The sequence below is a fragment of the Aptenodytes patagonicus genome, chromosome 4, assembly GCF_965638725.1.
Source record: "Aptenodytes patagonicus chromosome 4, bAptPat1.pri.cur, whole genome shotgun sequence".
NCBI classification, from domain to species: domain Eukaryota; kingdom Metazoa; phylum Chordata; class Aves; order Sphenisciformes; family Spheniscidae; genus Aptenodytes; species Aptenodytes patagonicus.
Window position 1 is genome coordinate 79,678,842 of NC_134952.1, and position 26,760 is coordinate 79,705,601.

The window sequence follows — 26,760 nt, forward strand, 5'->3', positions numbered from 1 at the left end:
CAAAAGTGATAAGGTTACCTTAATAACACTAGGAAACAAAACATTACAATTGTGTACATGAAATAATTAAAACTGTAATGAAGCAGAGAAAGCAGAAACCCTGCAAATTATAGTAGCAACTGGGAAAGAATGATGCAAAGTTACCTCTAAGACTTTTCCAAAAGCCCTATGCTGGCACGGTACAAACAACTTTTAGCTTAAAGGGGGAATCAAAGACCCGACCCAAACCAAACACTCCCTGAAAAAAAGAAAACAACCTCTATGTTTGAGGCTTGTTCAGTGACTGGTGCCACGTTTGAAAGTCCTTTATTCTACCTTTAAACCTCCTAGTTGTGTTAATTGGAATGTATTTTATGTATCTCAAACAGTGAATATGCTCATGTACATGCCAGTGTGCTTTTATGATTAGAATCAAGTGCATTATATGCAGTAGAACTGAAAACATCATTCTTGTCCACTTTCACATTTCCTTACAAACTCAGTGTTCCCTTAGGAAGAAGAAAGGACTCACTGAGATTTCGCACATCTGGGTGGTTGTAAGAATTCACAGTGAAAACAGTAATATTTTTCACTCTTTCCGTATAACTTCATACTGTCATTTCAACAGTGTTTTTTTAATACTCTGGATTTATTCCAGTTTGCAACACAAGGTAAAACCTGTGTGTTTTCATATTCAGAATCTGCTCCACACTGGATCCTCTTTACAGTCCATTTTCCAGTACTCTGGCTAAAAAGAAAATGGATATCTGAAATCTTGCAGGACCCTCTTGAGTATGTCTATTCTTAATTATAGGAACTAATAACTTTATCTTGTGTACATATCAAAGCTACTTTCCTCCTATTTTTGGAACAACATCTACTGCTGTTTAGTCTGGCTGTGGTAGATCAACTCCTTTGGATAATGACAGTGTTGTCATTAATCTGGGATAAGGACTTTCAGACCAAGTCCTTTGTGTTTTCTCTGGGTGACTGTGGTTTCTGCATGTGACCTTTTGTCCGAGTTGTGCACACAACCCAGCTTCTCAGACATTGTTTTAGAGCACGAGTGCCACCCATCAGTTCAGTTAAGCCACCTAGACAGCATTTTGGCAATGAAGTCGGTTGTTTCTGTGAGCGCAAACATTCCTGGATTGATTGTCACCCTCCCCTCAATTGCACCTGTTCTAGCGCAAGTGCCAAGAAAAGAATACTTGAAAACAGAGCAAAGAAAATTATCTGGGCAGGTGTTTCTGTTGCTTAGGAGTGGGGAACTTGAAGAAAGCAAGCCAGTAAGTGTGGGGAAGGGTGGTGATTTAACTGGGCAGGATAGATACTACCTGCTGAAATATTTAGTGCAAAGATACCTTTTGTTTGGCAGCGACCTTCTGAGAAGAAATTGATGGGTCAATGTGGACCATGATGCAGAGACTAAAAACCTGTAGATAAGAGTGCTTTTGGAAGGTGCACGCCAAGGCATACTTTTCAGTCTCTGGGAAAATGGGCTGGAAATGGGCTGACAAAAGTTTTTCCCATACTTTGTTCAACAGAGCCTCTACTAAGAAAGAAGCTGTTCACCTGTCCTGTGCTATCTGGTGGCTGCTTGTGTGTGTGGAGGGAGCCCTGGAAGCGCTTCTTTCTGCCTGGTAAGGGGTTCATGGTTCACGAGTCTGAGACTTCGTCAGCACTGAAGTTCTGTCAGTATAGTTGTGTCACATGGTTGAGTTCTTCATGCGCCCAAATTACTGCCAGCTATGCCAGCAAACCCTGGTGTATCTGCAATGATTGTAACAGAAACGTGTGTTCACTGGTTCAGTTGGTCACTTTAGAGGTGACTTAGCTATGTCAGCAAGCAAATTCCTTTCACTGGTGTATGCTGCATCCTCAGCTGAAGGCGATGCTGGCATAGGTGTGTTCTGCGATCAGTTTTGTCATGACAAACAGAGGACTACTGGAGGCTACATGCACCTATGCTACGTATGTACCAAATACAAAACAGTTATGTTGAAACTTACAGGGCTCCACTCTTGCCATTGACTAGTGATGAACATACATTCAGCATGATGCGACGTCTTTCATCTTTGTTCTGTCCGATTTGATTCATTTGGACCTTTCAGACCTCACCCTCCTTGCAACTGCAGCAAGAACAAAATAGAACAGAGCTGTAACATACATGTCTGCTCGAGTAGCACTTGTCAGCTTTTATGCTCAACAGCGCTGACTTTATTCCCCCCAGTGGCCCTTGTATGAACCAGAAAGGACAAATACCAACGCCAACAGCACGTGAAGCCCATTTATAAGACCTTATGGTCAATGGCTGATTAATTTAAATTTAAAAAAACCCAAATGCTGGTACAGGTGGCCAGGCAGTTGTGAATATCCAATTAACGTCACAACACCCATTACACTACAAAAGGAGAGACTGGCGTCTGTTTTCTCCAATGCTATAGCATCTTTCCCGTTTTGCTTAAACTGAATGAGATACAGGTAACTGCATTTCATGTTGGAATAATAATGGATGAAGTTTATAAGTGAAAATAATTAGTCTTGTGTACTTCAAGAGCTTAAAAACAAAACATGTAAATGCATTGCAAATTATGCTGTACTATTTCTTTTATGTCAAGTTAAATGTAATCTTTTAAGGTTCAGAATGAAGCAGCCCCAAGTTTTCTGGTTTTTTTAAGAGAAAAATACTGAGGCCTTTGTAAAGTGGAAAATGATTTTAAAATATTCATAGCCCTTGGAAAAGGTCAGGGATGGGGAAAATGGTGCCAACATTTTAATCTGATATATATTAAGACAGATTGGCCTCCATTCAAGAAAGTATTCTAGTCTACAAAATAGAGCTGGATAGCTTTGGAGCTGGATCTTAATTAAAAGAATAGTTAAATTTTGCTCTTACTCTTCAAACTGAAGCAGTTGGCCCAGGCAACTTAATTCCTCTCTGTTCAATTTATTTGTTTATGAGGTGTTAGAATTCTTACTTACTAGATACTCCATTTGTGTTCTTTTTTACTAAATTAACAGTCAGTGTCCAGGCTATCAATCTAGGTGTAAAACCTGTGTGTCTGTTTTAATTCCCAAAGTCATTCTTCCAACCATGTTGTTGGATTCTTTCTTCCTTTTGTTTTTCTTGTCAAAGTGAGGGCTTCATCTAATTTACCAGAGCAGTTGCTCATATATGAATGATATCATGCAGCACTGTATTTGTGTATATACATGTGTGTTGGCGAGAGTATACACTACCTTTGTTTTTTTTTTAAAAGCTTTATGATATCTACCATGTGACTCTGTAGATACTAAACACAACATGGCATCATTGTGCACAATATATAAGGGCAATAGAAAGTAGTCAAAGGGAGTTTCATGTTCAGCTAGCCCTGTTTTAGTTATTTTTATTTTATTTTTCCCTAGATGCGTGCCTATGGACCAGCAGAAATCCAACTGATCCAAAACAATACACAGACTTTTATGATGATCTGTTCATTGTCATGTTGTAACTAAAATTCTGGACATTTTTTCATTCCTTCCAACTGACACCAATACAAAATTTTTCTAATACTTTGGTGGGAACTAGAAGATTTTAATACTTAACTTCTACATTTATACATCTGTTAATGTCTCTGGAAGAATACTAAGAGAAAGAGCTTGTTACACTCCAGTGGTCTAATTACTAACATTAGCAGCACAATTCTAAAATGTCTATAAATATAGCATTTTTTTCAATTTTTTTCCTTTTCCCTCTGCTTGCCTCACATGCCTTCGTACTTGCTTTTAATTGCATAATCGGATGTAACCAAATCCCTTATCCAGCCACAACACTACTTCAAGAGCAACAATATGTATGATGCAGGCTGAAATCCCAACTGAAATTAATCAGCTTTCTAGAAAAAGTTCCAGTGTTGGATATTGTGGTTGTATGAAAAAGAGTACTGGTGTGATGTTAGCAACTTGCTAAAGTGTTAACTTCTTTCTCCCTGTTCAAACTAGATTGTGTGTGGTATTAATCAGGATACAATGCCCCTGCTGGGTACTTGTAAGAGAAGGGACCTCTAAAGGTCATCTAGTCCAACCCCCCTGCCGTGGGCAGGGACATCTTCAACTAGATCAGGTTGCTCAGAGCCCTGGCCAACCTCACCTTGAATGTTTCCAGGGATGGGGCATCCACCACCTCTCTGGGCAACCTGTGCCAGTGCTTCACCACTCTCAGCGTAAAAAATGTCTTCCTTAGTTACTCTTTAGACAAAAACAGTGTTGTTTGGGTTCCTTTAGGGTTGCTGAATTTCTGGCATTCTATCCGAGTTCCCTCGAAAACAATCCCCAAAAGTGAAGGATTACGTGGTTTCAAAATCTAAATCTGGATTCACCCATTCCTGCAATACAAAAGTAATGAGGATAAATCTGAGTGATGTCTGAGAAAACGTAGTTCTCATGAAAAGTGTTTCATAGCACTGAAGTGTGTTTGGGTATCGTTTCTAGTGAGAATACCCCAGTTCTTTTAAGCAGTCATATCTGTAAGTACCAGCAGATACGTATTTCAGCATGTATGTGAGAGGTCCCAGTTCTTAAAAAAAAAACCAACTCTGGATTTTTGTGACAGGGTGAAGCCCATCTGCCTCTGTTGGGCTTCACAGTCAACTCCATCTCACAGATTTTGAGTCCCAGCGCTGCCTGCTCACCTCTCCCCTCTCACAGCTGCCTTTAGGTTACACCTCTGCAGAAACCCGAGTAAAAAGCCAACCCGCTGACGAAGGCCGATGGTCAGAACGGTGCCGGACCATAAGACCGCAACTGGGTGATGAAGAGCCATTTGCTCTGGAAATGAAAGCCAGTCTACGGGTGAGGAACGCGCTCTTATGCCTCTTTGCGGAGCACGCCGCTTGCACGTTAGCCCACGGCGGCACGTTAGGAGGCTGCCAGCGCCGTGTCCTGCGCCGGAGCGTGTCGTTGGGACCAGGCCTCAGCAGCGGGTGCGTTGGAAACCCAAAGGCCTCCCATTTCCTGTCACGACACTCACACGACGCGATTTAACAAACCCGCACGGAGCGGCCGGGCGCCCCTCGACGGCGCGAAGCCCCCGAGCGCGGGCAGCCGGGCCCTGCCTCGCCCCCGCCAACGGCCGCTGCCCCGCCCCGTCCCGCCGCGGCCCCGCAGCCCGGCCGCGGCGGGGGCCTCGCCGGCGGCCTGGCTCCTCCCCTCTTCCTCAGGAGCCGGGAAAGCCCCGCAACCAGCCCCTCTTCCTGCCCCCTCCCCCGGTCTCTTTCTCTCTCTCTCGTTCTCTCTCCCCCGGTGGGATGGAAGTCCCCGGTAATCCTCTTCCCCGCTAGCAGGCGGCGGCCCGAGTCGGTGCAAAATGCTGGGCATGTACGTGCCGGATAGGTTTGCCCTGAAGTCGTCAAAAGTGCAGGACGGGATGGGGCTCTACACGGCCCGCAGAGTCAAAAAGGTGGGTGATGGCCGGGAGAGCGGGGTAACGGCCTGTCCCGGCCCGGCAGGGAGCCGCTGCCACGTATCACAGGAGAGCGGGGCGGCTCCTCCGCCCCTCGCCGCCGCCGGCCGGGCTGCCGCGCTCAAACTTCACCTCAGCCCCGCTTTGTCGGCGCTGCCTCCACTTCCGTCCGCCCGGGCTCCCTCTCCTCAGGGGAGGCACCGCCCGCCCGCCTCCCCCCCCCTCGATAGAAGGGAGCCTCCCGGGGCCCTGCCGCTTGGCGCGGGGAAGGGGCGCGGGGGCCTGCCGGGCCGGGCCGGGCCGCCGACTGCCCTGCGGGGTCGGCGGACGGTTTTCTCTGTGGGTTTTTTGTTTTCCCCGTTTCTTTTAACTTTCTTTGTGTTTCTGGCACTGTTCTGAGGGCAGAGCTCCTCCGGACAGGACTGCCTCCTTGATTATCGCCTGGCTTCAGAGCGCGGTGCGCCTCTGAGGCGGAGGTACCCGCCCGTCGGTCGCGGGCTCCTGTCGCCTTCCTACTCTGAGGGCTCGGTGGGATGGATGCTTTAATTCATCGTTTCGGGATGATAAGGCCGGGCCTGTGAAAGATGCGATTCAGCTGATCTGCAGGTCTCATACCCCAACCAGGTCACGTCCCTTGACACCTCATAATTGAATGGAAAGTCTCTTGATTATCTGAAATCCCAATTGTAATTATCCAGGTGGCTTGCTTGAACAGATAAAGGCATACCTAAATTTAATGAACCTTGCATTAGTATACCGCTCTATGTATTTTCTATGTTTTGCTTTCCATCTTTGTCCTGGTTTTGGCTCTGAGTGGGTTGGGAGGGCTGCCTGATTTTTCAGTGGTTTCATCAACCAGGCTTAGACACCGTGGGGTAGGGGTCTCTCATTTTTAAGGTGCCCCTGAGTGTTAATGGGGGGTGAAAGGGGACCAATTTTATATCCCTTCGTTTAAATTTTTTCCACTCAGGTTCTGAACTTTGATTTGAAAACTTGGGGAGTTCACACAGCAAGGAAGGTTGTAGACTACTAGCATATCTTAATCCCTGGACTCTGAAATAGAGCAAGCTCTAGAGTGAAGCTCCTGGAAATCATCATCCACATGTTAGTATCTATTCTGAATGTCAGTTCAGGGTCTGAGCCCCCTTCCTTTACACTGTTGTCAATTGAACCATTAGAGCTGCACGCTAGGAAAAATAGAGCATTTTCTTGCCTGAGTTACTCCATGTTGCTTTTGAACTTTCTTTATACAGGCAAAGTATATGCTGTCAGAGCTGCCTGTGCAGCTCTGCCAGTGTGAGCGTGTCACACAGGGCATCCTAGCAAAACTGAAATGTTGAAAGCGTAACATGTATTGCATGTGGAATGCAGAAGGTAAAGGCAGAGGCAGTTGTAGTAAGATCTATTTGTATTAGGAGTGTCTGGTGACAGTGTTTGTTACAGGCTTGTCCTTTGTTTGGCAGTGAATCCTCCGTGCTGGTAGCACAGACAGTTGTGGTATGCAAAGCCCTGATCAGAAGTATGCGTTTGACAGGTAGACTTTGCTCTTTGGTAGGCTGAGGAGCCAGCTCTTGAGTTGCTCTGTGGGCAGTGGTTGATAACAGGTGTTCCTAAAAATGGTTGGAGACCTAAGCACTGTGTGTCGCCACAGGTGTTTGGAGAAGGGTGGATGTGTAAATAACATAGGTGATATGTTGGATATAGCCAGACTGTGTGTTACTCTTTTCCATGGAAAGAAAAATCGCATCTGAAGTGCTCTCAACATGTTCTCCTGTCCAGTAATGAGGCAGCAGTACTACACTTCATGGCTATGATACACAGTAGCTAATAGCTGTTAAATTAATTCCTTGGAGCTTTGGGACTGGGAGGAGGTGTTGAATATGACACTTAATTGTGAAGTAAGACCTTATGTTCCTGAGTAGCAAATACTGCACCATTTTCTCTCTATTGCTATCACACAACTGCAGTTGTCTTAACTGAAAGTAAAACACGTATCAGATGATCTTATAAAGAGAAATTGCAGTACCAACTCTCCAAGTGCTAAGTAATCATGAAGTAGGCCTCTGAAAATTCTGCTGTTAGCAAAGTTTTGGTAATAATGCATTTTGAACTGCTGTTGTCTGCCATCTGCTTTTGCGCCTTCAGGCTGTGCTTTCAAGCTTCTGTCTGTAATCATAAAAGGTGGAAACTTTTTGTTTTGTTTTGTTACCTTAACAAAAGCTGTGATTCTCTTATAATTTCTTTTCTCCAACAACTGGCCTTTGGTTACAGCACCAGTATCATAAGGCCCTTGGTATAATCATCAGAGAGCCACTACGTTTCTCAGTGTTTTGGTGCAACTAGAAGAAGATTAGTCACTTCTGCTTTCTTGAGAGCAACTGTTGAAAATAGCTTTTTTTTAACATTTGAATGATATGCCTTTCATATCTTGAATAATTTCTGTGGTTGACTTCAGACTGTGTTGTATGCCTCACTTTATTGATCAGAGACGAAGTTGAAGTCCTAGTATGTTTTTGATCAATATATATTGGCATATGACAGCACGTTTATCAACTAGGACTAATAAATATTTATATATATATATATATATGAAGGAAATGCTCTGAAGGGCTAAATGAATAATTACACTTATCCCCATGGACCTTTGTGTTCCAAGACATCAGGGTTTGCTCTCTAATTTCTGCTTTCTCTCCAAATTTGAGAAGCTATGAAAAGTGCTTTGAAGTCTGAATCACCTACTTTTCATGTTACATTTACGTTTAGAGGTGGACATCTTGCCTTTTGCTTTTGCTATTGTTTTGAGCTTCTAGGAGGTCTTAAACATATTGCAGTAGAGGTTTGTTGGTTTGGAGTAGCTGAGTAGCTGAATGTAGCTCAGTAGCTGAATGATGTATGGTGTTTCTTGTTTTGAGTAGGTATGCAGTATTAAGCTGTTGCTGTGCTTCATCCCAGAGGTGATGTGTGCTTCAGTGATGGGTAAAATTAACCCTGTAGGTGCTTTATAAGGTATCTAGGGATCCTTTGGATTGCAAGAATGAAAGTATTACTGAGGTGAGGGTTGTGGAAGTCTCTAAAGTAGTTAAGGAAGAAATTAATTTCTCTATGCCCTCTTCAAAAGTGTTATTCTGCCACTGAAGTGAGTATGGGAAACTAGCTTTTTCAGGTTCCTTACTCATTATGTCTTCAAATAATTTCCATTTTAAATTTATGGAGGTTTTTTTCTCTTTCTTTTTATAGAACTAATCTAGATTATAGTCCAATAAGCTTCTTTTCATCTTGATAACTGCTACGAGTAATGAGAGATTCTGCAGATATAATTATGCCCTCTCTTAGAGCTCAGCAATTGTCGTGAGCTGCTTTCCTTGTTGCACCAAAACTCCTTGTTGCTTTCTAAGTGGATGAGAAAAGCCAGTTCAGCCTGGCAGGAGGTGTCTGCTCCAAAAAGGGCCTACCTTGTCTTTACTGAGCTAGATAGGACCATACGTTTCCAGAGCAGATTTCCTCTGCCACCATCTTGACTCTTCTTCCTCCTTATTCTCTGCCACCATCTTGACTCTTCTTCCTCCTTATTCTAAGCAAACAATGCAATCTAAGCAAATTGCCTTCCATGTAATACCTGCGTGGCCCCTATTAGACAGCAGTGTGTTTGCTGGGGTGGCACTCAGCATACACTGAGAACGTTGATGGCTGCACACGTATAACTGTATTGACCTATTTTCACCTTCATTGATGATGAAGGTAAAAGAAGAAGGAAATTTCAGTTTGAATATTAAATCCCAGGATTTGTAAAGCTGGCAGGGGAGGAACCCTGACCTCCTTTGTAGGTAGGATGAAGGGTAGTATGGAGATCAGTCAGAATATCAGATACACTACCCCAACAATGAAGGGTAGTATGGAGATCAGTCAGAAGTGAAGGAGATGAAGCCCCATAGTGCCAGTTTTTGTTATCACTGCCCATATTTGTGTCTCGATTATTGCTCTGGGCTCCAGTTGTTTTCTGCTGTTCTTGTCTTTTTACTTTCTGCTTTGCTGTTCTTTCTAATGACATCTTTGTTGTGCACATTTTAAAATACTGCTCCTCAATTCTGTTGCCGTGTTATGCAATGCCAATTTTCTTTTCCTTTCTTTATTACCTCTTCAGGATTAATTTTAAATACCAGGTTTTTTTTCATTTGGTTGGTTGTTTCTAAGAGGAATGATCCTGGAAGTTTTCCATTCCACTTCTTCCTCTGCACTCTATCTGTAGACAGTGTAAAAACTAAGAAAGAGAGAAAATATGTAGCAGGCTGTTTCTTGGATCATGGAATGTGCCTGGGGTAAGGGACATGTGGACAAGATCGATACTTTTATTAGCCAAAATACTGTTATTTTTAAAGAAACACCAAAGTTGCTTTTCATTATATAGTTATCATCTCTAATGCTTAAAAGTATGTAGTGCTTTTTGATCTGAATACTGCCTAAAGGAACATAGCAGTCTGCATTCCGGTTTGTAAGGGTTGTCACTGCAAGTAAGGACAAGGGTGGGGGGGGAAGTTAGGCCTGTATAAGAAGAAAGTCCTATTTAAATAATCTACCCGCTGCTTGTGTGACATCTGTGAAGGGAAAAAAAAACCCACTGATACCCAAAACTTTTAGAAGAACATATCAATGGATGCTTTCACAGCATGTGTTATGACTAGCAGGTGGTATAACATTTTAATTTTGTTTATGAAGGTTTGCATTAATTCATAGACACGTGCATACTCCCTACATTTTAAAACAAATCTCTCTGTATGATCAAAACCTCAGTTATTCAGTGTTTTGATTTGTGGCACTTCAAAAAGTAGTGTTGCAAATAATCTTGCAAATAAATCTGATGTGAACTTTATGCTTGCCAAATACTTTGTTTTAGTTGGATGTCTATTGCAAGGTGCTTCCTGAAAATCCCATAAGAAATGTAAGAAATTTGACTTGTACGCTTCAGCCTTATTTAAAATAAAGAAAAATGGTGTTTCCCAAAGGGGAAATAAGCATGTAGAGGAAAGGTATGATTTTAAGAGAATTCTCCAAGCTATGAAAAGAACGGGAATGAACTTGAACACTCAAGGGTGTGCACCTTCTTGGCCTATAGTAGGATGACAAGGGAAAACTGTCCTTTTCCATTTGAAGCTAAAAATGGTATCTCTGCTGGAGTTTGGTAATTCACTTGCTTTTTTTTTTTTTCTTCACTGATTCTTTTTCTTTTATAATTATTCCTTAGGGTGAAAAATTTGGCCCCTTTGCAGGGGAGAAGCGAATGCCGCAGGAACTGGATGAGAACACAGACTGCAGGCTCATGTGGGAAGTGAGTAGTCTAGAGTGACAGCATCACAGCTAGCAAAAGGTGTTCTCAGAATCAAGTTCTTACTGTAACAAATCCTCCCCCTCCCAGCTTAAAGATACTGTAGTGAGATTTTGTACTTATTGATGCTTTTAAAGTATGCTTTTTGGGTGGAGGGGGATTGACTTCTTTAAAACGATAAAGAAATAGCAAATGATAGTTTCTAATCAAAGAAGTGTGAAAAATATCAAGTCAAGCAAAACATAAAAATATAACAACATTGTGAAAAATAATCTCTTTATTTTCACATTTTTCAATAAGAGTAATTTGAATATGGGAAGATGATTGTAAGTTACTGAGATACTGATTTATGCTGATCAACAGGTGTCAGCTCATAGCTTCCTCCAACTGTAATATAAAACATTTCCTGCTGTGACACTTGTGCTAGGGTTTGGCAACTGTATGGTAAGTGAAGTTTTTAAATTTTAGCAACTTTGTAATGCAATGTGTAGTTGTGACATCTTTAGCAAAATAAAAACCTGGTGCTGTTGGCAGATGAAGGCATAATGAGTTTCAGGGCTCTTCTAAACTTTTCTTATGTGTATTAGGCAGCAACAGTAGTTTATACACTAGATCTTGTAATTAGGTTCTTAACCCATCCTAGTTCCTGTCATAGCTGTGTTTGCCTGTAGTAAAAATCTGTCTGAGTTTACCAGTTGGGGAGATTACAATAACTGAAAAATACTTTCAGTAACAACATTTCCAACTTGTTTTAAACACCTGCTTTTCGGTGCTTCTTTTCCGTCTTTGTAATCTTTCTTTTCTGCTGTAGTTCTTTAAGCAGAATTCCCTTCCTTTTTTCCTGCCCCTGCCCTCCTTCCCCCCCCCCGCCAAGCAGTTTCTATTAAATGCATATTTAGTCCTGTTTTACACTGAGGAGGGGACTCATTTCCTACTTTTTCACCTTTCTGTGGTTAGAGGTGGAAGGATGACTGTTATTTTTATGTTGTGTGGCACTGCACAGAAAAGGCTTACGTTTGACGTCTGGCTTAAAGCACTGTCTGTGCATTTATTACAAAATAAATATTTGTTTGAAAAAAAACCTCTAGCATTAACATCGCTGAGTGGCTTATAAAGAGAGCGTAGTATTGATATGGTCTTAACAGAGCTATAAATAGATTCTACACACTGGAACAATGAGTGAGAGAATGCTAAACCCGAACTCAATGTAAGTACAGTGAGTGGCAAAATATTCCTAGAGGAGTGTTAACTCAGGTCTGTGAATCCCTGTGGCTTTGTTTTCCGCCTTCCCCTTTTCTTTCTTTTTTTTTCTCTTTCTTTTTTAATCTAGAGATTTGCCCAAAATATCCTTTCCCAGAGAGGTGTGGACAATTCGTTCCCCTGTCTCCTTTCGTTATGTACTCAGAGCAACTGGTTTAATCTTCTTTGTTCTCAGCTGAAAACAAAACAATACAATGTGCTTTTATTACAGATGCTTGCTGAATACACTACATGTTAATGTGCCCTGGCTCACTTGCCTTTTCATGATGTTTGTGCAGGTTATTTTAACTCAATAAAATACTTGAGCTAGAACAAGGTTTTTGGAAGGGATGGTGGGGGGATTATAGCAACGAGAAGGTCTTTAAGTTTGTTGGAAAGCCATATGATTTTCCAGATGCCTCATTGCTGACGATTAAATGAGATTTATCTGTTTCTGTAGGACAGAAAATAAAAGGCACATACATGCATTTGCTGATGACACTAATATGACCCCATCGATAGCAAATCAGAAAATGAGTTTTTTATGAGCTGTTCTAAAACCATTTCATAATATCTTCTTGTAACCTAGTTTTGAGAGCCTTTGAAAGATTCCTGCATACCAAATTTTATGACTTCCTGAATGTTTGAACCCAAGTTGTTCATGTTTACTGAAGTTGATCTGAATGTGAGCTTTATAATATAATTTAAATCATGCTGAGAGTAGTCTTAAGTTGAAAATAGAGACCAGGAATGCAGAAAGTAAAAAGTTGAACAGTCCAAGTAGATGGTTATTCCAGAGACTGTGGGAGGCAGTCATAGCAACTAGCCAAGTTTGCGCGTAGTCAGCTGTACCAAAGATATTAAAAATAATTAATTTGAAGACTATTGGATGAAGGCACACTAAAGCCTGACTTCACAGTCTGATGGCAGTCAAAAAAATGCGTTTTCTGAGAGGACACCTTTGGAAAGAAGGCTAAGTAGTAGAGACTTTTTATAAGTCAAGTAAAAATGAACGTAAGTGGAACATTTCTTTTCTTGGTATGTGATGCCTGGGATCTGAGCTTCAATTTTGTGGAATAGTTTTCTGTGAGGAAGTTTACCACGCACATTTCTAGTTGTGTAGAGTGTGGTCTGTGATGTGGTCTGTTTTGATCAAGCTATTCCTTTTTCTCTGAGATCAGCATTGTGAGTTGGCATCTTTAAGATGTCACATTGAGACAGAATTGTACACATTCTGTTTTCTTTTGGTCTTTGGGAAAACATGGAACCCAAAAGAATTTATTGGGTCCAGTGATTTTGTTAAATAAAGTTCTGAGGATGTTAGAGTTTGTGTTTAAATTAAATATAGCAGAATGCTATTAGTCTGCCTGTAACTTGCATAGTTTTGAAGAAGTCAAAGGTTTACACTTGCTCATTCAACACATTCCAGAGGATTGGGGTGGTGGTGGGGGGAAGTATCCTTGATCTTGCTGTTATCTTTGTGAAGAGCTACATGCTGAAATGTTTTATTTACAACTAATGCGAAGGGGGAAAAAGCCAAAACCTGTGGTAACCATATAGTTAGGGGTAATAATAAAAAGCCAAGAAAATGTCCAGATGGCTTTGTGCTTTTTCTTTCTTTCTGTAAAAAACCCACCTCCCCGTTATCCTCCAACCCCCATGTCATTATCTCTCAGACTGAATTGTGTGTTGTGCTAGTTAAGTATGCAGCTAGTTGCTGGTGATGAATTGAGGGTTTTGTTCTTATTCTTAGCGTCCCACTAACACCTTGATTGTGTGGTGGGATGTGGTGGGATTGTGACACTGCTTCATTGGTCTGTATTAGTATACTTGGCATAGCAATTTTAAATTATGTGTATTTGCTGGAAGAGCAAGTCCTTTAAGGCAAGAACAGAATAATCTTTAGGTATTAAAGTTCACAGAAGTTTTTGCCTCTGGAGGCTCAGATGTCGCTTTGCAAAGGGAAGATATCTGTTCAGTTTATTTTCCTTATTGTCCCTAACCAAGAAAGTGGCATTTGTTTCACTACTATTGGATTGTGGCAAGCATATACTTCTGGTGATGACTTTGGCAAATGTTAAAACAGGGAGGGCTGGAAAGACTTAGTCCTTCTTCAAATACTCTGACATACCGTGAAGAAATGTTGGTCAGGATTGGATGGCACATAATACGCTCTGTAATGCTGAATGTTACATATTTCAGGTTTGGTTTCTATCTATCTGCCAAGATTATGTTTTCTTCATTGTTATGTTAAAACAGAGAAGAACAGAAACATCGTGGAAATCAGTCTTTCAATGGAAGTTAATGTTCATGTTTATTTATATGAGAAAATGAAATGAACTTATGTTTCTACTACTTAACTCTCATTACTTCTGCAGTGACAATTGTTTTCAGTTAAATAAGCCTGCCTGAAAACTAGTGAAGGCAATAGAAAATCTGCTGTTGGCTACAACAGCTTTAGATCAGAGCTTTAATGTTTAGGGTTGAGGTATGAGAAGTCAAGCACTTTAAGCTAATGGTGGTGTGTTTTTTGTTGGGTTTTTTCTTTTTTTTCCCTTTGATATCTTGCCCGTAAAATGTGGTTCTGGCATAGGAAGGCTTTTACATACAAGGCATTAAGTTGAATTATGTCCTGAGTTTCATGATAAAATAAATCTTAATTTGAAGAATTCTGTGTTTGCTCTCAAGATGAACGTAATATTAGAAATCTAGTTCTTAGCAATGTAGTCTTTGTTTTTTCTGTATGAAGACTACCTTCCCAGTCATTACTCCTCAGATAGAATTTACATTTAAAATTGTTTGCTTTTAATGTTTTTGTGTGAATCTTTGTTTAATTTTCAGAAATGTTTTTGTTTTTCTCATTTCTTAGACAAATGCATCTGGATGCATTTTTACGCAAGTTGCATTTAAAATGACTTTTACCACACGTAACAGTCAGACATTGATGCCCTATCTCAGTTGCAAGTTTGTGTCCTAGATTTTCAATTTTGTTGAATTAATCCCCACTGGGATAGATAGCTGTCCAAAGTAGTTATTAATATTCTTACCAGTTTGTTTATTTAGCTAAATTTCATTAATCAACTCTTTTAAAGCTTGATTTAGTCATCTTTATTCATGTTAAGTGTATGACTTTGTTTTAATTTTAGTGACTTTTGGAACAGGCACCTTAATGATCATCTGGTTTTGGTGATGAGAAGAGTCCACTCCTAAAAGTGACTAAGAATGTTAACCTCACATCTTCAGTTACATGATTTATTTAAGATATTAGAAAGTATTAAGGTGTTGATATGTTGAGGTGCTAGTATTCTAATCTGAACTTGTTATAGAAGATCACACACAATTTGTTTAAGGATTTGGGTAGCCTTCCAGTGAACGTGAAGTTCAACCCTTCTTATGGAAGCTCCACAAAATGTTAGCAGAAGTCTAGGAATGAGCTTTCTGAATCATTCTGTTTCTGACAAGGTCAAATAACGTCATGCAGCAGCAGGAGCTTCATTAACGTGAAAAACCGTTTTTCTGTATTTTGGCTGAAGAAAAATGTAACATGCTGCCTATGTCCCAGTACTTCATAGCGAGTAAGCAAATCAACAATGGCTGCCTCAGGTTTCCTTTGCAAGTGTTATTTTAATACTTTCTACAGCAATGTTAAAATGTGTGTTTCTACTCTGCAGTGAGCTCTGTGATGGAGGCTGAAACTGAAGATGCAGAAGTATTGCATCTAGCTGTTTTATACTATTAACAATAAAAATCATGTTTTCAGCTAATCAAAAAAATGCAGTGCAGAAAACAATACTTTCCTTTACGTGATTGTTTGAATGAACATAGATTTGAAAATGGTTTCCAGAAAGCAGACAGTGTGTTTACTGCCTTCAGCAAAGATAACCATCTGCTTATTTTCAGTGAAGTTTTTTTTTCTTCTTCTCTTGCCAGGTGTGCATGGTGGAGCGTTTGCAATTGCACTCATAAGCATTTTGAAGTAGCATACATGACAACTTTGGACGTGTTTTGAAAATCTGGAGATAATTTCATTGCAGCATAAAAGGCTAGCAGATGGAGTAGTGCATGTTGTTGATGGGCATTGCAGCAGCTTAGACACTGTTTAGGCCTGTGTAGGGTTTCATAAGGTAGTTTATACAATGACTAGGGTTACATTTTTTTCCGAATACTTGTATAGTGACATGGTGTTTGTTAATGTGCCATAATTCAATGATGTCCTGATTGATCTTGAGGTAAAACCCACTGTATCGTAACAGTGAACGTCAGGTATTTCATCTTACTGTGAAGACGTTTGACTAAATTAGTTCAGTGACACCTTTTGTGTTGATTCTCAGGAAGATAATTCTTAGACACCTTGGTTTGAAGTGCTCTTGTGTCTGGTGCATGCTTTGGATATGTGTATGCATTTTAGGTGTTTGATTGTAGAGAGTGACCAAATATTGAGGGTGTTGTAGTAAAATGGAAAGATATCTTGCTGTGGGTTTTCAGGCATGAATTTGAATCAGCCTTGCTCCAGGCTCATGCCAAAGTCTGCCTGTACTTAAATATGAAACAAATTGCTACTTAATTATTTAGCCTGGGAAATCAAAGGTGACTGCGTGTCTAGTCACATCACTCACTGGTAACAGAAACTCCACGTTATCTGCAGTGGTTACAGAAGCTACAGGAACATCTTGGTCTCAGTGGTCGAAAGGGCCTCAGCAATAAATGGGTCCTAGACCAAGATGGGCTATTGAAATACAGCAGGCAGCCTCAACTTTTGTGGGTTTACCCCTTTATTTAGAGGAAATAGGGATAAGGTCCTGTTTTTAAACAAACTATTATAGTATGATGTCATCTACTGGTGGCTAGGCTTTTGAGGTCTGTTTTTAGCTCTTTCACTGATTCCCCATGTTAACCGTAGGCGTATCATATGATCTTTCTAGGTCTCTGTTGATCTATGAAGATGACTGAATCCTTTATGATTTAGCAGTGGTCTCATGAGTTAAGAGCATTTTTAGTTTGGTGGCCTTAGAAAATCAATTAGAAATACTTTTGTACTTGAGTTCAGGTCCTGTTAAAATAGTTTTTAAAATCCTTTCTGGATTAACCACTGTAGCTTGAGGATCTTAAGGAACACACCTCAACTGAATGATTTTGCTTAGTTCAGGTAATACCAACGGTATAGAAACTGGGAAAATAACATTCAAATATGCAATTATTCATGTAGTGAGGTGACAGGTTCAAATGTCACAATTTTTAAACACAAATATGTTTACTAGCATTGTAAAATTGATACTACTTCATAAAATTATCAGGGAACCTCAGTCTTGTAAAAATCTTTTCCCTCTATTTTAAGTACCTTATGACTATAAAAGATTGTAACAGTTCAGATGTGTGGTGGAAATGCAGTAATTTGCTTGCAGATACATTAAGAAAATCTTCCTTAAAGAATTTTCTACTTTAGTTCGTGATATACAAAAGTATTTTTCATTTCCTCTCCCTGAAAGACGTCCTCAGTTTTCCAACAATTTCCTGCCAGCAATAGTTGTGGTAGGCAGGTTGTTCTGAAGATTCTTGGAGTGGTTGGGTGATTGGAAAGGAGTCTTCTGGGAGCGGACTGGAAGCTTTGTTGCAGAATGCATCCTGTTTAGTTCTCCAGGTCTTGCATGGAGTAAGTGGTAAGGATATGTGTGGGAATATTTGTAAAAGAGGGTTCTCAGAGATAAAGAAAGCCAAGAAGCCTTATTCAATATGGGGAGCTTTTTTTGTTGTGCTCCAGAAATGTACATGCTGAGTCCTAGCTCTGTGGTGTAGAGAGGTAAGTTGCAGTATCTTTAAGCTTCTTGTGGAGCACATAAGCAGCTTGACGCCGTCATCCCATTTTCTTCCCTTGCTGTTATAGCTGGTGCAACTGCCAAGGTTGGTACTAAAGCTACACAGTACATTTCTCATGCCTTCCAGTGTCACTGATGGAGGAGTGCAGGAGGGAAAATTCCTTGTTGCTGTGGTTAGCAGAATTGTGTGGACCTACAGTGCAATGTCTGTCTTGGTGACAGCCATCTCTGATCCTGTCTCCTTGGATATCAGAACAGATTTACAGGCAGACCCAGGTGTATTTCTTGATATATCTTCTAATTAAACTGATTTTCTTGTTTGGTAATCATGCCACAAAGCAGAAGGCTGACTGAGGACTTTAGTGGACTGTTATTGGAGGGAGCACCCTTTGGGACATATTCCAAACTTCAATTTGATTCATTAATAATTCAATATGGATGATATTTAGGTGCACTTATTTTAAACTGAAAATGTAGAGTCTAGCTGTTTATTTCATTTGACTACCATGATTGGCTTTGAGTTTGAGAAATATATTTGCAAAGCAAGAGCTGGTTTTTTTGTTTGTTTATTTTAAATATTGATTAAGTTTGGGATTCACTGCCATGGTGCTCAAAGATAGGTTGTTCATTTAGGAAACTCGCCTATCCATGCAACCAGTAAGAAAAGGAGTGGTAAATGTCACCAGTCTAGTCCGTGTTAAGTACAGTGTTTTGACTGTTTTTCTTGACTTTTCTTCCTCACATCTGTGTATTTGATGCAGCATTATTTCTTTACGAGGTGAAAAAAGCAATAGAAAATATAGCACGTCTTTAAGGGATTTATCGTATTCTTTTATCAATAGTTTTCTTATGTGTTAAGTCTTTGCTTTGTGTTTGACATCTCTTTATGGCTTGGCAAGGACTGAGAAAGCACAACTGAGATGATCGTGTATCATTGAAGTGAATATAAATTACTCTTTTATAATTTAAGGATCAAGCAAATGAAGAAGAAGAATGGATGAAAAGATAGTGTAACGTATGGTTTTTATAATAGGATCTTGATTGCTTGTCTTTCCAACTCAAGTCAAGATCTGATGGAAACCACCCATGGTGGGCTTCTATAACCCATACTTTGGTAGCTAAATCATAAAGCCATTAGCTTGACTTTAATTACTCAAAAGATGCTAATCTGCAATGTTAACCATTTTCACTCAAAGTGAGGTTCTGCTCTGTGGATTACCTGTTTAGAACTGGATGATTAGAATCCTAGAATCGTTAAGGTTGGAAAAGACCTCTAAGATCATCGAGTCCAACCGTTGACCCAACACCACCATGCCCACTAAACCATGTCCCTAAGTGCCGCATCTACACGTCTTTTAAATACCTTCAGGGATGGTGACTCAACCACTTCCCTGGGCAGCCTGTTCCAATGTTTAACCACTCTTTCAGTAAAGACATTTTTCCTCGTGTCCAAACTTATTACAGTAAAATCAATGCAGTGCTTCTGCTTGGCAGGTGGCTTTTCAGGAGGTGATTAGACTGTCAGCATGTATTTTGGTGTAAATTTGGAGCTTGCTTTTATGGTTTGATTGCACTCATTCTGCCCATGTTCCTAATGAAAACTATGGTTCCAATAATGAGCAGGCATTGCTTCCCAAGGTGATAGTCACAGAATGACAGAATGGCTGAGGTTGGAAGGGACCTCTGGAGGTCATCTGGTCCAACCCACTTGCTCAAGTAGGGCCACCTAGTGCCAGCTGCCCAGGACAGCTTTTGAGTATCTACATATTTGAGGATGGAGACTACACAAACCCTCTGGGAAACCCATTCTGATGCTTAGTGATAGATAATATTGTTTCCAGGTGCATTTAAATATGTAGGTTTGACACTTTTCAATGTGGTTAATCTTTATGTTTGAAAGTAAAACAACTTTTAAAGTTTGAAATATTGGCACTTTTTCGTGATGTGTCCTTCTTAAGATATGATGTCTTACTTTGGAAGAACAGTAATAAATTTTGAAGACTTTTATTTGTTTGCAGAACTACAGTATGTTTTTTTGTTTTAATCCGAGAACAACATGCTGTCACCAGCTATTATTGTAATGGAATACAGTTTTTTCTTTCTAATGATATCCTAAATGTTTAGGTAATTTAAGCAGTCATACTGAAGAAATATGATATTGCATCTATTAGAAACAAATATAGCAAGAATGTGAGCAATTTAAATACAAAGCCATGAAGACAAGCTAATTTTGATCTTACATAGCTGAAATCCCTAGCTCGTAGGAAATACCTGCTCTAGATACTTCTTGTTGACAGATGAAAAAGAAAATATGCTCATTGTATAAATAAATCACATGGAATAATAGTGCGGCTGTATGACCTTTTTGCATGGCTCTCTGTCTTCTGTATCAGTGGAGATTCAAATGATCTATTATTTAAAACAAAACAAGCTATTTTTTATATGGCAGTGGCAGCTGTATTTTTTCAGCAGTATGTCTTTGTGTTTTGAGGGGGAAGAATGACTTGGTTAATATTAAGTTTCTATTTCTATTATTTTAATTTTTTCACTGTAAGCTGGAATTTTGTCACAGTCATAGAAATTCTATGGATCTGTAACGATAGCCAAAAGCTCCTGATACGGAGATGACGTATCTTGTGTGCGCAATTCTTTTTTGAAAGTGGCTTCTTCACTTAGTGGACAAAACCTGAACATGTTTGTTTCCTCTACTAAATAATTTACAGCCCTTCACCTACATAGTATACTAATTTGTCTACTGAAATAATCTCCTATTCTGATAAAATTTCAGCCAAGCATAGTTTAAGACTGACTGCTATTCATTGAGGCTACATATTTAAATTTCCTTTAGAGAGACATATATAAAAGATGTTCAAGTGAACTGTAAAAGAGGATACTTGGAATGAATAAATGCAATTATATTGGTCCTTGATCTGAAGATAGATCTCCATCCAAGGGCAAGATGGATTTTGCCCTTGCTAAAGGAAAAAAAAACCCCAAACAACAAACCCAAAAACCTAAAAAACCAAGCCCATAGAAGACTTAAAAGGGAAATGAGGAATATGGTTTTCACAGAGTATTTTATAAGTTTCTGGGATATTTAGGATTGGTGTGGGGCAGTAAGAGTTAACAGTACTGAAAGCTTATCTACTGGATTTGGAATCTATATGAAGAAGAAAAGTTATATTCGATGATAAAGAAGCAAAAAGAAGATTTAGTGATGGAGTAGTGGGATGGGAATGGAGACAGAACTGATAATTCAGGTTGGAAGTTGGTTGAGCAACTGGTACGATTACAGAAGAGGGAAGTGGCAAAGATAGTGGAAAAGTTGAATTCAGGTTCATTACATATTCTGTTTGTAGTGGTTGCCAGTTAACGTTGAGATGCTTCTGGAAATGTGAAAGTAGGCAAAAATAGATGGATTTAGGAATTAGCTGTAGAGGATGAATAGGATCTGGTAGAACATAATAAGCAAAGGACAAGTGAGTCTAGAAGAATATCAAGTATGAAAAAAGGAAGGGAAGGGTGAAGAACTGTCAAGGCAAAGATCATTGAATGGACATGGGTGATTGCAGGAATACAGAAACTCATGAACAAGAGCCTGAACTCAGTGGTGTTGGAACCAAATGGTGGTTGGAATAGCACAAGATTAGAGAATGTCCTATCCTTTTTGTCCAGAAGAAAGTTACTGTTGGCCTTGTCTGTAGTGTCAGCAGAAGAGAAATGCTGCAAAGTTAGTTGAGGAGTGAGTTAGAGGACATGTGTAGGTTACAGAAGAAAATGGTCCACTCTTGGATGGTGTGTTGGAGAAGGAAGGTAGGACAATAATAGTGAGTTGTGAGGAAAGGAAAAGGAATTGGAGATAGGAGAGCTTACAACCTTAATTTGGAGAAAGTAATGACAGACAGACTGAATGACAAAAGACAGGAAGGTAGAAGAAGAATAGGAATAAAATGCTGGCATCAGAACACGTGAAGGAGGAGAACTCAGAAAGGAGAACTGGAAAAGGGATGATAGGGTTGGAATGGGAAAGGACCTCTCAGGTTGTATCGGTTTCTGGTGAGATGGTAAAGAAAAAGAGGACTTGAAGGAACAAAGAGACAGGAAGGAACACGAGCACCAGTGACCATACCGTCAGATTAGGGAGACGCAGGAGTCAGTCATAATACTTGTTTGCTAAAGGAAAGGCTACGAAAAGAGAGGGGGAGCTCAGTAAAGGAAGCTGACACCAGTTGCTGGATTTGAGTGGCCCCCCTATTCTGAGTTGAATAAATACGCTTATAGAAAAAGGTGAATGTGCACCACAGCTGTGAGTACCCATTGAATGCAAGATTCACTTGCTGAGCACAAGCATGCCTTAGTGTTTTACATGTTTGTGTGTGTTTGGTAAACAATTTTAATTTTGCTTGATTTTGTATTTTAATGTTTCAGGTTCGTGGGAGTAAAGGTGAGGTCCTTTATATCCTAGATGCAAGCAATCCACGCCATTCTAATTGGCTGCGTTTTGTCCATGAGGCTCCATCACAGGAACAGAAGAACCTGGCAGCCATCCAGGTAGATTTGGTGGATTCCTACCATTTGCTTCCTGTTATTGATTTACTAATTTGATCTCCTCTTTGGTCTTTGTCTCTTGCAGTAAAATTGCAAAATCTGAGTAGCAAGCTGCTTTCCTTTTCCTACCTTTCTTTTTTGGAAGTGAACTCTTGTGCTTAAATGTAATACCATAAATAAGATTGATAGGATGAAAGACCAAAGAGGTCCTTAGTTAGAATCTGATATTCTTTGAAAGGTTTATGTTAATCCACTGTGATGGAATTGCACTGAATCACTTACATGAACTATTTCTCCTGGCTTAAAGTGAACTGTTTACATTAAAAAAAAAAAAAAAAATTCCAGAGTAGTTAACTCACTACTGTAACAACAGTTTAATTTTCTCACTACAGCCTTCTTCAGTCAAGTTAAGCTTTTGCCGGAATGTAGGTGTTTTCTTGTCATTGTGGAAATTAAAAAGATAACTAGGTAACTATATACCTGGCTGAATCAGGACTAATGATTTAGAGGCCTAGTTGTGTTTCATGCTGAACTCAGGTATGGGCTTAGGTGTGCGGAAAGCAGAATCATGCATTTGCTTTATAGTTTAAAATTTAATAAAAAGTGTGACAGGTTTGAAAGCAAGCATGGTGCTTAAAATATTCCAGTAGAAAACAGAGAATTGAAGGATCTAATTATCTGATAGGATGATCAGGCAGTGCTTGAGGGTAAGTTAATAAAAAAAGATCATTTTCTCTTTCTAGTCTTGGCTGTGGATCTGAATTTATCCAGCTTATTTTTACATTTTTATATTTGTCATTTGCAGCATTCTGTGATAGTGAGTTCTACTGTTTTAATTACACATTATGTTGAAACATGCTTCTGTTTTTCTTCTACAAACTTCTTAATTTCGCTGGATTCCCTAGTCCTTGTATAACAGTAAATAATTACTTTATGTTCATTTTTCTATGCCATCCTTGATTTTATAGAACCCTACTATATCCTTGCCCTCTTATTTGACAGCTCTTTTCTCAAGCTGAAGAGTCATAGTCTGTTTAATCTTTCCTTTTTGGAAGCGTTCTGTGACTTTGCAGAATGCAACAAAGACAGCGATATTTTTCTAGTTACAGCTATTGTCCTTTTGGAGATCATGAAAGAAATGAACTATCTGCATTTTTTTTTTTCCCAACACCTCAGTTTTACAGTAAAATAATTTCCAATTCCACATAAGTAAGAATTACATAGCTGTGCTAAACTTTTTGCTCAAAATGTATACTTTCCAAAATGTTGTTTCAGGCTAACCCAAGCTATTTGCTGGTGTAATCCAAATTTGCAAAAAATTAGGAAAAGGAGAATTATTTATCAGCATTTCTTAAAATGATTATTCTGCTTTTTCATCATGAGAAGACTTTTTTCTAGGATTTGCCTGCAGATCCTTGACAAAAGAATTTAAAAACAGAATTTATTTTGAGGCCAAACAAAAAAAAAAAATCATTTTTCCTTGCCAAGAAAACAAAGTTTTGTTTCTGGTGAAATAAAACAGGAAAAAAAAATTATTTTAAAACTACTAAGCAGAAAAAGGATACTAGTAAAGCCCTAGCATGTAGTTCTGTGAAAGATGCATTACTGCTGTTCTCCCCCCTGCCCCTTCCCCTCTATTCGTACTCATTGGCACTCAACACTAGTAATTTAAATTTCTGTGTTGATGACCTGTCCAACTCCTTAAATCTCCTACTCACCAGCGGGACTGTTTGCTTACTTGTATCTTTAGCAAGCACTGCCCAGTGAGATTGCTGCTTGCAGGTTCCCCTGCAGACCTGGTGTCAACCTCCCTCTGCCCATCCCAGTTGTGAGCTTTTCTGTGATTTCCATTCCGCTGTTGTATCTCCTACCACACCTCTTCTGCCTGGCTTTTCTTCCTTTATCGCAGTAGTTGAATGCTACTATTAGCAGCGTACTGCCTTGGGAAACCTAACTGGTTATCAGCCAGCCTTCACTTGATTTGCGCCTCGTACTTTCCACAGCTCTAGTTTTACCGAATGTCAGTCTGTGACATTCCATCACATATTGCTGGCTGAACATGACTGCAATTTTGCTGCTGATATTGTTTCCTTGGACCTTGTTGCTGTTCGTGTTTTAGGTCACTGTGGACAGGTTCATCATCTGCTTTTCCTCTGGGCCTGTACTCTAGGTTGTCGTCTTTGGTTCAGACCTCTTTAGGTCTTAACATCCAGGCTACAATTGAATTTTGAGAAATGGATAAGAAAGAGCGTTCACTATTCACCCATTCAGCAAAAACTTGTCAGCACTGACTGAATGGCTGCTTTATTATGCTTTTCCTGATGTGTATGACAAGTCAGTTGTTAATTTAGTGCAACCACTGCCTGTGCAATTATTTCTGGATGTTGTCCTTCTGTCTTTGTCTCTCAGTTATACTAAGCTCTAGCAAAAGATTTGTTGTCCTGCTTATAGTACCAAATATGAAAGGTCCTCATACGTGAGGAGTCCTAGGCATGTCAGTGATTAGCACGCCAATCAGTGCACAGGCAGTGTGATAGCAAATTACAGCCAATGTTAGCAAATGCAAAGTAAGGTTCACAAGAGGGAGCAGTGTGAACAATTAATGTTCATTATTATATTTTAAATAAAACACTCAGTAAAATGACCTGAACTTCTGAATAGAAGCTTTAATGGACTATCCAGTGCGTACCAGTGGTTTTTTTGATAACGAAAATGATTATTTAAATAAAGAAATTGAAAGAAACTGTTATGTTGTATTGCATAATGTTGTACCTTGCTTAGAGTGTGCTTTTTGCATGCCTTTTTAAAGGATCACACTGGAGTTAAAAGATGGTTTAAAAAGAAAAAAGAGTGGCAAGAATATTCGTCCTATAAAAGCTTCCACAGAAAAACATTTGGAAAAATTACAGGGAAAAATAGAATAAACATGATCAGCATGTACAAAATGATGAAAAGTATAGGGAAGGCAAACTTACAAAAACAAACAAAAATTTACTAGCTTATCTCATAGGTTTGACTTATCTCATGGGTTGACTGCAAAATATGATTAGTTCCTCATAGCTTAATTTGTACGCAATGATCACGTTTAGACTCTGCGCAAAATGCTCCCTGTGGTGATAAAACAACTTAGAGGGCGTGGGATTTTTTTAAAGTAAGTTTGGTGGGGTGTTTTTGTTTGGATTTTTTTTGGGGGGTGGGTGGGTGAGTTTTGTGGTGGTTTTTGTGGTTTGTTCCCCCCTGCCCTTCTCCCTCTAGTGCTCCGTATTTTGTAAAACCCTGGTTCTGGTGGGAGCTCTTGGTGGTGGTGTGGGGAGCGTTCTGGGCTCTGAGTTCTGCCTCCACTCCCAGGTGGCAGCTGTGGTGTTTGGGTCGTCTTTGACTGGGAAGGCACAGGAGGTATTTTTAACAGCTGTGCGGTGAGTAATACCACTGTGTGGCTGCTAGAGAAGGATAGAAAGGTTGGAGGGTACCTGCCTATGTACCAATAGCTTTTCTGAGCGTTTTGCACAGCTGAATTGCTGGAGGCTTCTCTAACTTATTTCAAGTAGTAACTGAATAGTTATCCTCTACTATATTTAAAGTAGCTTTAGAATTACAACTTTTGCATTAACAGAAACTGTATGAATTGTAAACTCTTTTGCCCTGGGCTATTCCTAGTGATTTAGTTATAAATATGACTTCTGATATATAGCAAAAACGCATTGGAATTATCATAATCAAACGGAAATGGCTCCTATCAAAAATACCATAGTTTTTGTTTTTTCAGTTTTTAGGCTGGTAGAGTATTACATTTTCAATATTCCTTTATCCAGAATGGATAAGTTTATCTGTTTGTCAGTTGTAATTTTATTAAACACTCTCTGCTGGAGGTTACTATGCAAAACAGATCCTGTTGTTAACAAAGGAACTGTTTTGTAAACAGAATTGCAGCCAGCTAAAGCTTTAAATTAAAATATTTTTTCATTAGCAGGCAGACACTGAGATGGTCTGCTGTAGCTTAGAAAACAGTGAGTTAGAACAATGAATAGCAAAAACTAATGTAAAGGAGGATATTTACTGTGAGGTGGTAGAGTGGTTTAAAGTCGTATTTCATAAATATGTGTTAGTATGCATAATTCAATGATGTCCTGGTTGATCTTGAGGTAAAAAACCCCTGTGGAGTAGCGGTAAATGTCTTCAGAGGAAGATTAGTACGTGAGAGACAGCGCTGTAAGAAGTGTAGTAAAACTGGACTATCTAAAAAGCAAGAGTGAGAGGAGAAGACACAAGGAAAGCAAGCACAAACTGTTGGGTTAGGCTGCTTAATAAATTTACATATTACGGGACAGTTTTCAGGACTACCTGAAACTTACTGGTGGCTTGAGTGCTACAAAGGAAAGATTAATTTGTTATGCAATGTAAGAAGTAACATGAAC

The 26,760-nt window shown here is 39.6% G+C and overlaps 1 protein-coding gene across 1 annotated transcript in view; it reads left to right on the plus strand.

Annotated features, from left to right (window-relative positions):
- The first annotated feature begins 5,236 nt into the window (after positions 1 to 5,236).
- PRDM5 (PR/SET domain 5) overlaps positions 5,237 to 26,760 on the plus strand; it is an 89,845-nt gene continuing 68,321 nt past the window's right edge. Inside the window, exons 1-3 of the mRNA XM_076337677.1 lie at positions 5,237 to 5,422; positions 10,665 to 10,748; positions 22,226 to 22,348. Of these exons, the coding sequence (XP_076193792.1) occupies positions 5,330 to 5,422; positions 10,665 to 10,748; positions 22,226 to 22,348 (300 nt within the window). The 5' untranslated portion in view covers positions 5,237 to 5,329. The remainder of the gene's footprint in view (positions 5,423 to 10,664; positions 10,749 to 22,225; positions 22,349 to 26,760) is intronic.